This window comes from Neoarius graeffei, chromosome 24, assembly GCF_027579695.1.
Source record: "Neoarius graeffei isolate fNeoGra1 chromosome 24, fNeoGra1.pri, whole genome shotgun sequence".
Classification (NCBI taxonomy): domain Eukaryota; kingdom Metazoa; phylum Chordata; class Actinopteri; order Siluriformes; family Ariidae; genus Neoarius; species Neoarius graeffei.
Window position 1 is genome coordinate 48,060,273 of NC_083592.1, and position 14,702 is coordinate 48,074,974.

The following is a 14,702-nucleotide window of genomic DNA, read 5'->3' on the forward strand; positions in this document are numbered from 1 at the left end:
TATTTATTTGTCTTCCTGCTCTGTCCCCATCTGCACTTCTCTGATATTACACTACAGACTGGTGTGTGGTGTCCATCATGGCTGATGATCTGCTGATGATCAACATCTTCAACCAGCAACCTACTGACTCTCACTTCTCTGAGAAGAAGCACAAGTCTCCATCAGAGCACAAATGGACAGCAGTGAGTTATTACACTGTCAAAATCACAAACACTGTCCAAGCAACAACATAATCAACTGTATTTATTTATTTATTAGTAAATATATACAGTGGTGCTTGAAAGTTTGTGAACCCTTTAGAATTTTCTATATTTCTGCATAAATATGACCTAAAACATCATCAGATTTTCACCCAAGTCCTAAAAGTAGATAAAGAGAATCCAGTTAAACAAATGAGACAAAAACATTATACTCGGTCATTTATTTATGGAGGAAAATGATCCAATATTATATATCTATGAGTGGCAAAAGTATGTGAACCTTTGCTTTCAGTATCTGGTGTGACCCCCTTGTGCAGCAATAACTGCAACTAAACGTTTGCGGTAACTGTTGATCAGTCCTGCACACCGGCTTGGAGGAATTTTAGCCCATTCCTCTGTACAGAACAGATTCAACTCTGGGATGCTGGTGGGTTTCTTCACATGAACTGCTCGCTTCAGGTCCTTCCACAACATTTCCATTGGATTAAGGTCAGGACTTTGACTTGGCCATTCCAAAACATTTACTTTATTCTTCTTTAACCATTCTTTGGTAGAACAACTTGTGTGCTTAAGGTCGTTGTCTTGCTGCATGACCCACCTTCTCTTGAGATTCAGTTCATGGACAGATGTCCTGACATTTTCCTTTAGAATTCGCTGGTATAATTCAGAATTCATTGTTCCATCAAGGATGGCAAGCCATCCTGGCCCGGATGCAGCAAAACAGGCCCAAACCATGACACTACCACCACCATGTTTCACAGATGGGATAAGGTTCTTATGCTGGAATGCAGTGTTTTCCTTTCTCCAAACATAACGCTTCTCATTTAAGCCAAAAAGTTTTATTTTGGTCTCATTCAACCACCAAACATTTTTCCAATAGCCTTCTGGCTTGTCCACGTGATCTTTAGCAAACTGCAGATGAGCAGCAATGTTCTTTTTGGAGAGCGGTGGCTTTCTCCTTGCAACCCTGCCATGCACACCATTGTTGTTCAGTGTTCTCCTGATGGTGGACTCATGAACATTAACATTAGCCAATGTGAGAGAGGCCTTCAGTTGCTTAGAAGTTACCCTGGGGTCCTTTGTGACCTTGCCGACTATTACACGCCTTGCTCTTGGAGTGATCTTTGTTGGTCGACCACTCCTGGGGAGGGTAACAATGGTCTTGAATTTCCTCCATTTGTACACAATCTGTCTGACTGTGGATTGGTGGAGTCCAAATTCTTTAGAGATGGTTTTGTAACCTTTTCTAGCCTGATAAGCATCAACAACGCTTTATCTGAGGTCCTCAGAAATCTCCTTTATTCGTGCCATGATACATTTTCTCAAACATTTTGTGAAGATCAGACTTTGATAGATCCCTGTTCTTTAAATAAAACAGGGTGCCCACTCACACCTGATTGTCATCCCATTGATTGAAAATACCTGACTCTAATTTCACCTTCAAATTAACTGCTAATCCTGGAGGTTCACATACTTTTGCCACTCACAGATATATAATATTGGATCATTTTCCTCAATAAATAAATAACCAAGTATAATATTTTTTTCTCATTTGTTTAACTGGGTTCTCTTTATCTACTTTTAGGACTTGTGTGAAAATCTGATGATGTTTTCGGTCATATTTATGCAGAAATACAAACTTTCAAGCACCACTGTACAGTACTGTGCAAAAGTCTTAGGTGCATGTAAAGAAATGCTGTAGACCAAAATATGGCTTAAAAATAATGAAATGAAATGTTTCAACGTTAAAAAATACTATAAACAGTAATCAGTAAGCCATAATAAATGAAACAAAGTCAATATTTGGTGTGAGACGACCCTTTGCCTTTATAAAAAACAACAGTAGTCTGAGGTCCAGTGAGTGCAGTTTTATATAGAAGGAAATGAGCTGTAGGTTTTACTGAGCATCTTCCAGAACCAGCCACAGTTCTTCTGGACACTTTGACTGTCACACTCGCTTCTTCATTTTGCTCCCAAACCCAGTAGCCTTCATTATAGTTTCTTTTTTATTCTGAAAAGTGCTCTCTTATGATGCTCAGATACACATTTTTTTTTTCTTAGACTTCGACAGACTTCGACAACCTTTATTGTCATTCCGTATGCAACAAGTGTACACCGAACGAAATTTCTTTGCAATTTGGCTCAGCACAGAATTAAATATGAAGTGTATTAAATTAAATTATGCAGCAGCAGCAAAAATATTATAAAGTGCAATAGTATAAAGTGACCTGTGGAATTTGGAATGTTCAAATTATGAATAGAAGTTGTTTAGAGTTTGGGTTTGGAGTTGAGCAGTCTGGTGACCTGGGGGAAAAGCTGTTACAGAACCTGGTGGTCCTGCACCGAATGCTGTGGAACCTCTTTTCAGAGGCCAGAGGGGAGAAGAGTCTATAGTGAGGGTGTGAGGAGTCACTGATGATGTTTCTGGATCGAGACGTGCAGCACCTTGGTGCAATGTCCTGAATGGAGGGAAGAGAAGTCCCAATGATTTTCTTCGCTGTCGTCACCGCTCTCCTCACAGTCTTCCAGTCAGAGGCTCTGCAGCCTCCAGACCACACAGAGACGCAGCTGGTTAGAACGCTGTCTGTGGGGCTTCTGTAGAATGTAGTGAGGATGGGCGGGGGCAGGTGGGCTCTTCTCATCCTACGCAGGAAGTGCAGACACTGCTGTGCCTTCTTGACCAGTGGCGCGGTGTTCACAGACCAGGTGAAGTTGTCTGTGATGTGCACCCCAGGAACTTGGTGCTATTGACCACCTCCACGGCCGTGTTATTGATGAGAAGCGGAGCGTGGCTGGGTTGGTTTTTCCTGAAGTCAACAATGATCTCTTTAGTTTTGTCTACGTTCAGGATCAGGTTGTTTTCCCTGCACCAGCTGCTCCACCTCCTCTCTGTAGGCCAGGTCGTTATCGTCCCTGATGAGGCCCACCACTGTTGTGTCGTCCGCAAACTTCACAACGTGGTTGCTGGTAGCCCTGGGGACACAGTCGTGTGTCATCAGAGTGAATGGCAGAGGGCTCAGGACACAGCCCTGAGGGGAGCCTGTGCTGAGAGTGATGACGCTGGAGGTGTTCTGTCCGACCCGCACTGACTGTGGTCTTTCCCCTGTAACGTTTAATTTTGTGCTGGAAAATGAACATTTGGACTCTAAAATGTTTTCGTCATGTTTTGACTCGATAATGTAGAAGTCGTAAAATAGAAATCTCTAACAAAGTTTGTATGGAAAAAAAAGGGTGTCTAAGACTTTTGTACAGTACTGCAGGTGCTGAAAATAGTCAGGAGCTAAGTGCACTGGCCTGAGTTTCCCAAAAGCATTGTAGCACAAAGATCATCGTTAAATGGTAAAGCGAGCAGCACAGTGAACACCCTCTCTCCTAGTTAAGATGCTCTTAGGCAGCTGGGCCATAGAAGGTTCACGCTGCATGCTGCACGCTACACGTTCACGTGAAGAACCGGACCCTGGGCCATTAAACTTCAACTTTTCTCGGTAGTCGTCCATTTTATCTCCCTAGACCCGTTCTGATTGGCTGGTGCGGCGGTGACCTTGGGGTCGTGCATGCATTGACTGGAATTTCCATCTTCATGCCTAGAAAAAAGTGTGCATGTTCATTTCTCGCTTCACGCGTGAAGTGTGCAGCGTGCAACGTGAACGCCGTTCTATGGCCCAGAGCAAGTCATGCTACGTTTGTCCACTTTTCTTTACACGCGTGTAGCGTGCAGCGTGCAGCGTGAACCTTCTATGGCCCAGCTGCCTTAGCGTTAAGAGGCTTTTGGGAAACCCACCACTAGTCAATTTCTTATCCCGACCTTATCCAGTAGCTACACTTACTGGACATTTTACAAGCAAATACTCCGTATGTGTGCAGCATAGTCCATCTGTTTCTTAACACAATGTTTATTTCTCCTGTATGGACCACGTCAGGACCTGATGAGTGTATCAGTGTGAGGTTTAGCAGGATTGGTGAGCTTTTTGAACACGCCGGATTTTCCTGTTGTCAACAATTTGTTTACAACTTCAGAGATGCCAATCACTACGATTCGTGCGTAGTCACTACGTTTTTGACAGTAGCACTACGAGGCTACGACCGTCTATTCAGTTTATATGGGATTCATACGATTTTAGCATGGATGCGGTTTGAAACGCGTGAATCTATAAGGGTTCACAGTATTTTGCTGGTGTTCGGTACATTTGAGGCCAATTATTGCTTGATAATTCAATATTTTGACTGTATTTATGGTCAAAGTTTGCTTCGATGGGCGCCACCATCTTTGTTGACAAGCATTCTGCGCATGCGCGAATTAATTATCGATGCCGCGATGGAATGTCGAGCAGCCCATGTCACTAGGTATTGAGGGGCTGTCGGGGTGTTGGAACCTCACAAACATGCTACTAAAGAAAAACTGTTGGAACTGAAACGGTCATCTTCTGAAGTAAATCAGTCAGAACTGAATAAGTAATCTGACTTGATATTGATGAGATTAAAAGTGAAAGGAAGTTGATAAAAATTTAAAAGTAATCAAAGTGACTTGACATTAATCATGGGAGTAAAAAGGAAATGGACATGTTCCAGTACAACTATTTGAGTATTTGCTAATTGAGTGTTCCAGTATGTTATCTATAAATATTGATGGTATGTAATAGGGCTGTAACAATATGCATATCGAAATCGCGATACGCAGAGCCACGATCCGTGTCACGATACAAGAAGGCAGAATCGCGGTACACCCTTTCAAACTTCTCCTCAGCCCAAAAACAGCGGCGCTTCCAAACTTCAATTTATGAATACTTTATTTTTTATTTAAATTACATATTAAACTTACTTAAATTACTTTTATTTTTTATATCTATTAGTAAGGCGTTTTTTCGCCGACCTGCGACAATCTTCTGCGAGTCACGCAACGTCCACACTCGCCACTGGCAACCATATGGCGTCCTTGGCCACCAGAGCATTCGTTTCTTTTAAGCGGGCGCCATTCTGGTTGCCACGCGGGGAGCGAATCTGTAAACAAGCAGCTCATTGGCTGGCTAGGTGTGCCACAAGCCAATCACAATCACTTGACCGGAAAGGCATGCGGTGTTGCCAGATTGGGCGGTTTTAGGTGCTTTTTGGCTGGTTTTGAACATATTTTGGGGTGGAAAACGTTAGCAATATCTGGCAACACTGAAGGCATGTCTGCTTGGGCGGAAGCCTTCTGCGGCAGTTACATTTTGACACGCGAGCAATGTTTCACTATAAAAATTCCGTAATTTCCATCTGTTTTCCGTGATCACAGAAAATCATTGGCCCTATGAGAGTGAGACAGTGAGAGAGCCACCCCTATACCCCCCCCCCCCCCCCCCCAAAAAAAAATCTTAACGGATTTACACGATTTGGAAAAATGACTTTTTCAGAACCGAAAAAACCAGAGCTTCCGGCTCAACAGTATTATTTTGAGAAATAAAACAATCTTTGGATATACATTTGTTCATTTTTGCATACATATTACTCATTCTCTGCAGTGGTCTGAATTATCTGTTATTAAATAGTTAATGTAAGTAAGTAAATGTTAATAATTCAAATTTACTACTTTAAAAAAACATTTTAAAAAAATCGTGGGTGTATCGAATCGTGGGTCAAAAATTGCGATACGAATCGAATCGTGAGTTGGGTGTATCGTTACAGCCCTAGTATGTAATCTGCATTTGTTTAGTAAACTATTTGAGTATTTGCTAATTGAGTGTTCCAGTATGTTATCTATAAATATTGATGGTATGTAATCTGCATTTGTGTAGTAAAGTTAAGAAAATAATATTCACTGTTTGAAAGTTGATAGTATACAAATTACCAGAGAAGTCTTTACTTTGTGTGAATGTGGTGAGTTATGAGTATCACTCGAGAAAATCATGAGTGATTGTGGTTTGGTTTTATTTTTCAGATAATTGAAAAAAAAAAAAAAACCAAATCAACAATTTTCTCCCCCCAAAACCAACATGTCCCAGTTCATTTTAGTCACCTGTATTCACTCAGAATGGCCCTAAAAAAGCACCAATTTCCAAAATTTTCTCTGGAGGGCTTACAGTGCCCCCCGAACCCCCAGCTGGATTGGACTTGCTACATGCCCTGCGGGCGCTCCGCTCGCATGCATGTGTCACTACACATTGATTTCACAAAAGGTTGGCATCTCTGCAACTTTGTTTATTTTCAGTTAAATCGTACCTCCTCCATCAGTTCTCAACGAATTTCAGTTCTGATTGTTTCGAGTGAAAGAACTCGACCTTCTGCACAAAACTTGGTCGTTGTATTGTCATTCTTTTTGCTCACAAATTAGTAATGAGGTCAACTTAACACATTTTTCTTCTGACTGGAATTATATCTCCTCTCTCATTTATCAATGAGCAGCAAATTCAGTTCTGGTCGATGTTTTGGGTCGATCTTCCCTCGGAGAACCAAATTTAGTCCTTTGTTGATTTTGATGTTGTGAACGATTTGCCGTGGAGGTTGGTCCTCTCTCTCTCTCTCTCTCTCTCTCTCTCTCTCTCTCTCTCTCACATTGTCACATTTCAGTTCTGTTTGATGTTTTGGGGCGTCGGGGTTATTTTGACGGCAGGCCAGATGACCTACTATGTCCTTGACGTTCGTTTTTGTTTTTTTTTCAAAAGAAAAATTCAGCCGATGGAAAAAGGAAGGCCTCATTTGGAGAAGACTATGGCTCTGCCAAGCAAAGAAAGCTCGACCCAACAAATGAGTACCAGGCAGTGTCGAAGTTCCCATCAAAACCCAAAAGGCCTCCAAAGAAAGGACTGGAGGAACACAAGGGACATGACAAACCTTTTATTAAGACGTCGTCTCTTTTCCGAAACAACCCCGAGATCCCAGATGTGCTCAGGTCAGTGAAACAACATCTCTCTTTCATTGCTTTTCATCTGGATGTTGGAGCTAAAGAGCTAAAGTACAGTGGGGCAAAAAAGTGTTTAGTCAGCCACCAATTGTGCAAGTTCTCCCACTTAAAAAGATGAGAGAGGCCTGTAATTTTCATCATAGGTACACTTCAACTATGAGAGACAGAATGGGGGGAAAGAATCCAGGAAATCACATTGTAGGATTTTTACTGAATTAATTGGTAAATTCCTCGGTAAAATAAGTATTTGGTCACCTACAAACAAGCAAGATTTCTGGCTCTCACAGACCTGTAACAACTTCTTTAAAAGGCTCCTCTGTCCTCCACTCGTTACCTGTATTAATGGCACCTGTTTGAACTCGTTATCAGTATAAAAGACACCTGTCCACAACCTCAAACAGTCACACTCCAAACTCCACTATGGCCAAGACCAAAGAGCTGTCAAAGGACACCAGAAACAAAATTGTAGATCTGCACCAGGCTGGGAAGACTGAATCTGCAATAGGTAAGCAGTTTGGTGTGAAGAAATCAACTGTGGGAGCAATTATTAGAAAATGGAAGACATACAAGACCACTGATAATCTCCCTCGATCTGGGGCTCCACGCAAGATCTCACTCCGTGGGGTCAAAATGATCACAAGAACGGTGAGCAAAATCCCAGAACCACACGGGGGACCTAGTGAATGACCTGCAGAGAGCTGGGACCAAAGTAACAAAGGCTACCATCAGTAACACACTACGCCGCCAGGGACTCAAATCCTGCAGTGCCAGACGTGTCCCCCTGCTTAAGCCAGTACATGTCCAGGCCCATCTGAAGTTTGCTAGAGAGCATTTGGATGATCCAGAAGAGGATTGGGAGAATGTCATATGGTCAGATGAAACCAAAATAGAACTTTTTGGTAAAAACTCAACTTGTCATGTTTGGAGGAGAAAGAATGCTGAGTTGCATCCAAAGAACACCATACCTACTGTGAAGCATGGGGTTGGAAACATCATGCTTTGGGGCTGTTTTTCTGCAAAGGGACCAGGACGACTGATCCGTGTAAAGGAAAGAATGAATGGGGCCATGTATCGTGAGATTTTGAGTGAAAACCTCCTTCCATCAGCAAGGGCATTGAAGATGAAACGTGGCTGGGTCTTTCAGCATGACAATGATCCCAAACACACCGCCCGGGCAACGAAGGAGTGGCTTCGTAAGAAGCATTTCAAGGTCCTGGAGTGGCCTAGCCAGTCTCCAGATCTCAACCCCATAGAAAATCTCTGGAGGGAGTTGAAAGTCCGTGTTACTCAGCGACAGCCCCAAAACATCACTGCTCTAGAGGAGATCTGCATGGAGGAATGGGCCAAAATACCAGCAACAGTGTGTGAAAACCTTGTGAAGACTTACAGAAAACGTTTGACCTCTGTCATTGCCAACAAAGGGTATATACTGTAACAAAGTATTGAGATGAACTTTTGTTGTTGACCAAATACTTATTTTCCACCATAATTTGCAAATAAATTCTTTAAAAATCAGACAATGTGATTTTGTGGGTTTTTTTTCTCATTCTGTCTCTCATAGTTGAGGTATACCTATGATGAAAATTACAGGCCTCTCTCATCTTTTAAAGTGGGAGAACTTGCACAATTGGTGACTGACTAAATACTTTTTTGCCCCACTGTAACTTTTTTTTTTCTTCCCACCATAGGCCTGCTGTGACTCAGGTGAAGGAGAAGATCTTTACGAGTAACTCCTTTCAAGAACTAGACCTGCATCCTCACTTAGTAAGATCACTTTGACTAATATAACGTAATAGTAGAGCGAAGTTACAGTTAGGTCGCAGTCCTGATGGCGTGTTTTCTGCATCTGGATGCTCCACAGGTGGCGACACTGAACAAAGTGTTAAACATAAGCAGTATGACCAGGTACACACTCAGTCTTTATATTCTTTAATTTAAGTACTTGACAAGTTGACAGCTGTTTGTATTCTCACATGTCGTATGTATTCTGTATTCGCAGCGTACAGAAGCAGACCATTCCGGAGCTTATATCAGGAAAAGATGCTGTTGTTCGATCTCAGACTGGATCCGGTACGATTGCAAGTCCGTCTCTTATCAGACTGTTGACTGACGAGTTGATTACGGAAACACAAGCTGCATTTAGTAGGGCAGATCTTTTTGTACCAAGAAAACTTTCATCCGTTCTCGATTCCGATTGGTCAGAAAGTGTTGATTAAAGGAGACCTGAAGTCATTTTTAAACTTGCTTTATTTCTTAATTAGCGTGTTATTCAATTACATTTTCGGTTTTAGTAACCTTATATCGTGACTCGTATTGGCAACTAATTGCAATTAAATATTATACTAATCGGCCTATTCGGTTTTTAGCCGTGTTGAATTTAGTTCGTTTGGTCCACGGCAGGCGTCGCTTATCCGCGCGACCTTCACGAGACTTGTGGGAGACTTCGAAACGCCAGGTGTCAGTGCCGCCATTTTGAAAACTGTTTTCCAAACGAAGTATTGCACAAAAACGAGTTTAAATGACGATTACTGCCTACTTTTTTCAAACTTTCCTGATCGCTATCAAAACAAACAAAACTTCTGGCTTGATTACGCCAGCATTCGAAAGAGGGCGCGTGCGTCTTTTGACAACATTGGCAGATGTCGGTCACTTTGATTTCCGCTGTACGTTTTACTTCCGTCCTACGATGTCTCGCACGGGTCTCAACGAATCTCGTTTACAGCCATCGCTTTGACATATGGACTGATATATTACAGAGCATATTTCAAACATTCATAACTTGCTATAGCAGCGACAAAATGGCGATCAAAAATGCGTTCCTATATTTAATGGTATTTTGATAATAAAAATTTTGCCTTCAGTTCTCCTTTAATTTTCTCTTTCTCGGTAGGTTCAGCTTCCTCTTAACGCAGTAATCGTTTCTATAGTAACGACTTACACGGGTGGGACTTGTATAGTGGAGGCTCCATATAAACTGATTTTCAAAAACGGTGTAAGGAGATGATTACTTCGAGTTGTTGGAAGGAGTCTCCAAGTAAAGGTTAAAGTTACAGGAAATATTTCTTGGTAACAAGGGTGTTTTGTTTTTTTTTTTTTGTCTTGTTACCGTCAAGAGAGACCAATACAAGACTTGTTTCTTGGATATTCTGCAACATAAACGTAACAAAAAATGAATAAAATTGCTCTCATTGGGACATTTTCACTGATTATTTTTCTATAACAGCACACCCAGGTATGTTTTATTCCTCACTTGGTTAAAGCTAGACGGCCTTTCGATTTCATAAAATTGGTGAAATTTAGTTCCCTCTGAAATGCGGTCATTGTGATATATGTTTATTTCTGTAATATCTCTCAAAATCTCAGGCCATTCTGTGGCTGGGAAGTTATTTAATTTGAGGGGATTAAAGCAAATAATGTGCATGAAATCGCTCGCTTCGCACAGTCAAGCAGACAGAGGAAGTCCGTGTGTGTGCGCATGCGCAGGTTTACCTTTGAGCATGCACTGAGCTAAACGAACAGCTGATCACACCAAGGTGCTCGCCGAGCGCCGATATTTATTAGTTTGGTCCTGCGTTTCCTTTCCTTCGTATATAGCATAACGTCTTTTCTTCTCGCTTTCCGTTATTGTAGTCAGTCTTTCACGTTTTATTTGCACACTCACATCTTCCATTTTTCTCTCCTGTTTCAAATTTGTATCCCACAATGCCTTGCACAAACAGGGAAAGCCCACTACATGATACATAACGTAGGATCTTGTATCGGGTCATGGTGAAGCAGGAAAAAATAGCGGCGAATTTAGGGCCACGTGGCCTTAAATACATTAATTGTTCTATTTTAAAACAACTAATAAAATTGGAAGTCTGTGATTCAAATTCAGTAGCTTTCGGTCCTTGAAAGAAAAATAATTGGGTGTCGGGGAAAATTCTTTTTATGACCTACACTTGAAAACTCTCTGAAAGGCAGTCTAGCTTTAATCTTTGTTAAAGTTGTTCTTGACTTAAATTTAAAAAAAAAAAATCCACACACACATCGTGAATCAGTGGTAACAGCTAATCTGTCCTGTCTGTCATCGATCAATTAGGGAAAACGCTGGCGTATGGAATCCCTCTGGTCCAATCACTGCAGGCGGTGCAGCCAAAAATCAAGGCAAGTAAACACCTGAATTGTCTGAATGATGATTTGATTTAATTTTGTAGCGTGCACTAGTGTTTCGTTGGTTGCTTTTGCTTCATAATCTTGCCTGATGTGTCTGTAATTCCAGCGCTCGACATATAAGCATATAATTGTGCTTGGATTGTTTTGCTCTTCTGCTTGTATATACAGTGTCTTGCAAAAGTATCCTGCAAGTATCTTGCATTGTCCTGCTGGAACGTGAACCTTCGTCCCAGTCTCAAACCTCTGGCTGACTCAAACAGGTTTTCCTCCAGAATTGCCCTGTATGCCATCCATCTTTCCTTCAGTCATGACCGGCTTTCCTGTCCCTGCAGATGAAAAATATCCCCACAGCGTGATGCTGCCACCACCATGCTTCACTGTAGGCATGGTGTTCTCACGGTGTTGGGTTTGCGCCACACATGGCGTTTCCCATGATGGCCAAAAATATCAATTTTAGTCTCATTTGACCAGGGAATCATCTTCCATGTGTTTGGGGAGTCTGCCACATGCTGTTGGGCAAACTCCAAATGTGTTTTCTTAAGCAATGACGTTTGTTCTGGCCACTCTTCCATAAAGCCCCGCTCTGTGGAGTGTACGGCTTAAAGTGGTCCTATGGACAGATACTCCCATCTCCGCTGTGGATCTTTGCAGCTCCTTCAGCGTTATCGTTGGTGTCTTTGTTGCATCTCTGATTAATGCCCTCCTTGCCCGGTCTGTGAGTTTTGGTGGGGGGCCTTCTCTTGTCAGGTTTGTAGTGGTGCCATATTCTTTCCATTTTGCTATGATGGATTTAATGGAGCTCCGTGGGATATTCAAAGTTTGGGATTTTTTTTTTTTTTTTATAACCCAGCCCTGATCTGTACTTCTCCACAACTTTGTCTCTGACCTGTTTGGAGGCTCCTTGGTTTTCATGCTGCTTGCTTAGTAGTGTTGCAGAGTCAGGGTCCTTTCAGCACAGGTTGATTTATACAGACATCATGTGACACTTGGATTGCACACAGGTGGATCCAGCTCTTATTTAGGGGTTTCATACGAAAGGGGGTGAATACTATGCATGCTCCAGTTTTCGGGTTTTTTTTATTTATTTATTTTCTTTTATCCCCCACTGGCTGAAAGGCCTGAAGGGGGATTATGTCATGGCGATTTCTGTCCATCCGTCTGTCCCGGGAAGGGTACTCATCTTCTGAAATCAAGTCCTCTCACAATTTTTGGAGGAATTTCACCAAACTTGGCAGGATTCTTTGTTCTATGTCGGTAGTACGCATATTGTTATTTTGTTCAATTCGGTCACAGAGTTGTGGCGCTTGATTAACAACCTTGTACTTTCACAATTTCATGAAGGTGTGTTCGCCTTCTAACATCAACTCCTCTCACAATTTTTGGACGAATTTCTCGAAGCTTGGCAGAAGGCCTTGTTATATGACGGTAATACGCAGATTGCGATTTAATTTCGTTTGTGAGAATTTTCCCAGAGTTTTGACCCTTGATGAAATAACTTGCACTTTGACAATTTCATGAGGTTGTAGGTTCTTCTGAAATCAACTCCTCTCACAACTTGTGGAGGAATTTCACCAAACTTGGCAAAAGGCTTTGTTATATGATAGTTAGTTATACACATATTGAAATTTCGTTTAATTTGGGCAAATTTGACCAGAGTTATGGCCTTGATTATTAACAAACTTGTACTTTGGCAATTTCGTCAAGGTGTGCTTGCTTTCTGAAATCAACTTCCCTCACAATTTTTATCCCTCGCTGGCTGAAAGGCCCGAAGGGGGATTATGTCGTGGCGATGTCCGTCCAGCCGTCCTGTGAAGGGTGCTCACCTTCTGAAATCAACTCCTCTCACAATTTTTGTAGGAATTTCATGAAACTTGGCAGGATTCTTTGTTCTATGTTGGTAATACGCATATTACAATTTTGTTCAATTCAGTTGCATTTTACCAGAGTTATGGCAGAGTTGCCAGCGGGGGATATCGTGCTCTCAGAACACTCTTGTTCATCTTATTGTTTGTGTCACAATAAAACAACCATTTTCACCTTTAAAGTGGTAGGCATGTTGTGTAAATCAAATGGTGCTAACACTCCAAAAGTCCATTTTAATTCCAGCTTGTAATGCGACAAAACAGGACAAACACCGGGGGGGGGGGAATACTTTTGCAAGACATTGTACAGTATTACGTGATTGAAATATTTCTTCCTCTAATGCTGTTTCAGAGATCAGATGGCCCACTGGCAGTTGTGATTGTGCCTACGAGAGAGGTAGGCCGTTCATATTTCTATAAATTTCCATTTAAAGATGCTTCATAGTCATTTAATGACGTAATTCCAGTCCCATGTCTCTGATCTCTCCTTCTTGATCTTCAGTTGGCACAGCAGAGCTTTCAAATCTTCCAGAAGCTTCTAAAGGTAACAATGATCTCATATCTGGCATGTTATTCGTTTTGGCCTTTTTCCCCATGTAACTGTGTGGCCTGTTTCTTACACGCGCCGTCCACTTTAATAGGAACACCTTTACACCTGGACGTCCAGCAGTTATCCAGTCAGCCAATCACGTGGCAGCAGTGCATAAAAATCATGCAGATGCAGGTCGAGAGCTTCATTTAATGTTCACGTCACACATCAGAATGTGGAACAAAAAAGTGATCTCACTGGTATGGTTATTGGGCTGGTTTGAGTATTTCAGAAACGACCGATCCCCTGATGTGGTGGTCTGCTGTTGTAGCCCATCCAGCTTCTTAAGGGTCAGCATGTTGTGTGCTCGGAGATGCTTTTCTGCTCACCACTGTTGTACAGAGTGGTTACTTGAGTTACCATTGCCTTCCTGTGAGGTCAAACTCGAACTCAAGCCATTCTCCCCAAACCTCTCTCATGGAAAAAAGGTGTCGTTCCACAGAACTGCTGTTCACTGGGTGTTTTTTTCACACAAATCTGAAGTTTGATATGAAAATTTAAAAGCTCTTGATTGATCTATAGTATTGCTGGGTTTCAGTCACGTGACTTTTTCGTAGCGGTTTTACCGGAAGTGAAATAGCTGGTGGTCTAAACGGCTGCCATAGTGCAAACAGCTAGCGATAAGTTATCAGAGTATGCTTGTAATCTAGAAGCCACTGCTGGCTTTAGATATATTCAGAAGATTGCTGTGTGCAATAGAGATCTTGCAGTCACGTGACCGGAAAGTACACAACCGCCATCTTGTCGGTCAAAAACACCGCTGAATACTGCTGCACTCGTGTACAGAATGGATCAATTTCAACCGATAGACTACACGGCTCATTTTTCTAATGAACAGATAACTAGATATATGTCTAAAATAAACGATCTACAGATTTGTGACCCTTATGGCTTACCGGACGGAGTTTTCACGACCGGATTTTGAACTGCCAGCGGAATACCCGGACGTGTATAATTACCTCATTAACTTTCCCTCGCTGTTCAGTGGTGAGGCACTGCGTGCTTATAAATCTCTGGAC

At 42.0% G+C, this 14,702-nt stretch overlaps 1 protein-coding gene across 1 annotated transcript in view; it reads left to right on the forward strand.

Annotated features, from left to right (window-relative positions):
• Positions 1-14,702, forward strand: part of ddx31 (DEAD (Asp-Glu-Ala-Asp) box polypeptide 31) — a 49,164-nt gene that overhangs the window by 205 nt on the left and 34,257 nt on the right. The window contains exons 2-9 of the mRNA XM_060906730.1: positions 58-182; positions 6,839-7,065; positions 8,766-8,841; positions 8,939-8,982; positions 9,077-9,147; positions 11,159-11,223; positions 13,447-13,491; positions 13,597-13,638. Coding sequence (XP_060762713.1) covers positions 78-182; positions 6,839-7,065; positions 8,766-8,841; positions 8,939-8,982; positions 9,077-9,147; positions 11,159-11,223; positions 13,447-13,491; positions 13,597-13,638 — 675 coding nt within the window. The 5' untranslated portion in view covers positions 58-77. The remainder of the gene's footprint in view (positions 1-57; positions 183-6,838; positions 7,066-8,765; positions 8,842-8,938; positions 8,983-9,076; positions 9,148-11,158; positions 11,224-13,446; positions 13,492-13,596; positions 13,639-14,702) is intronic.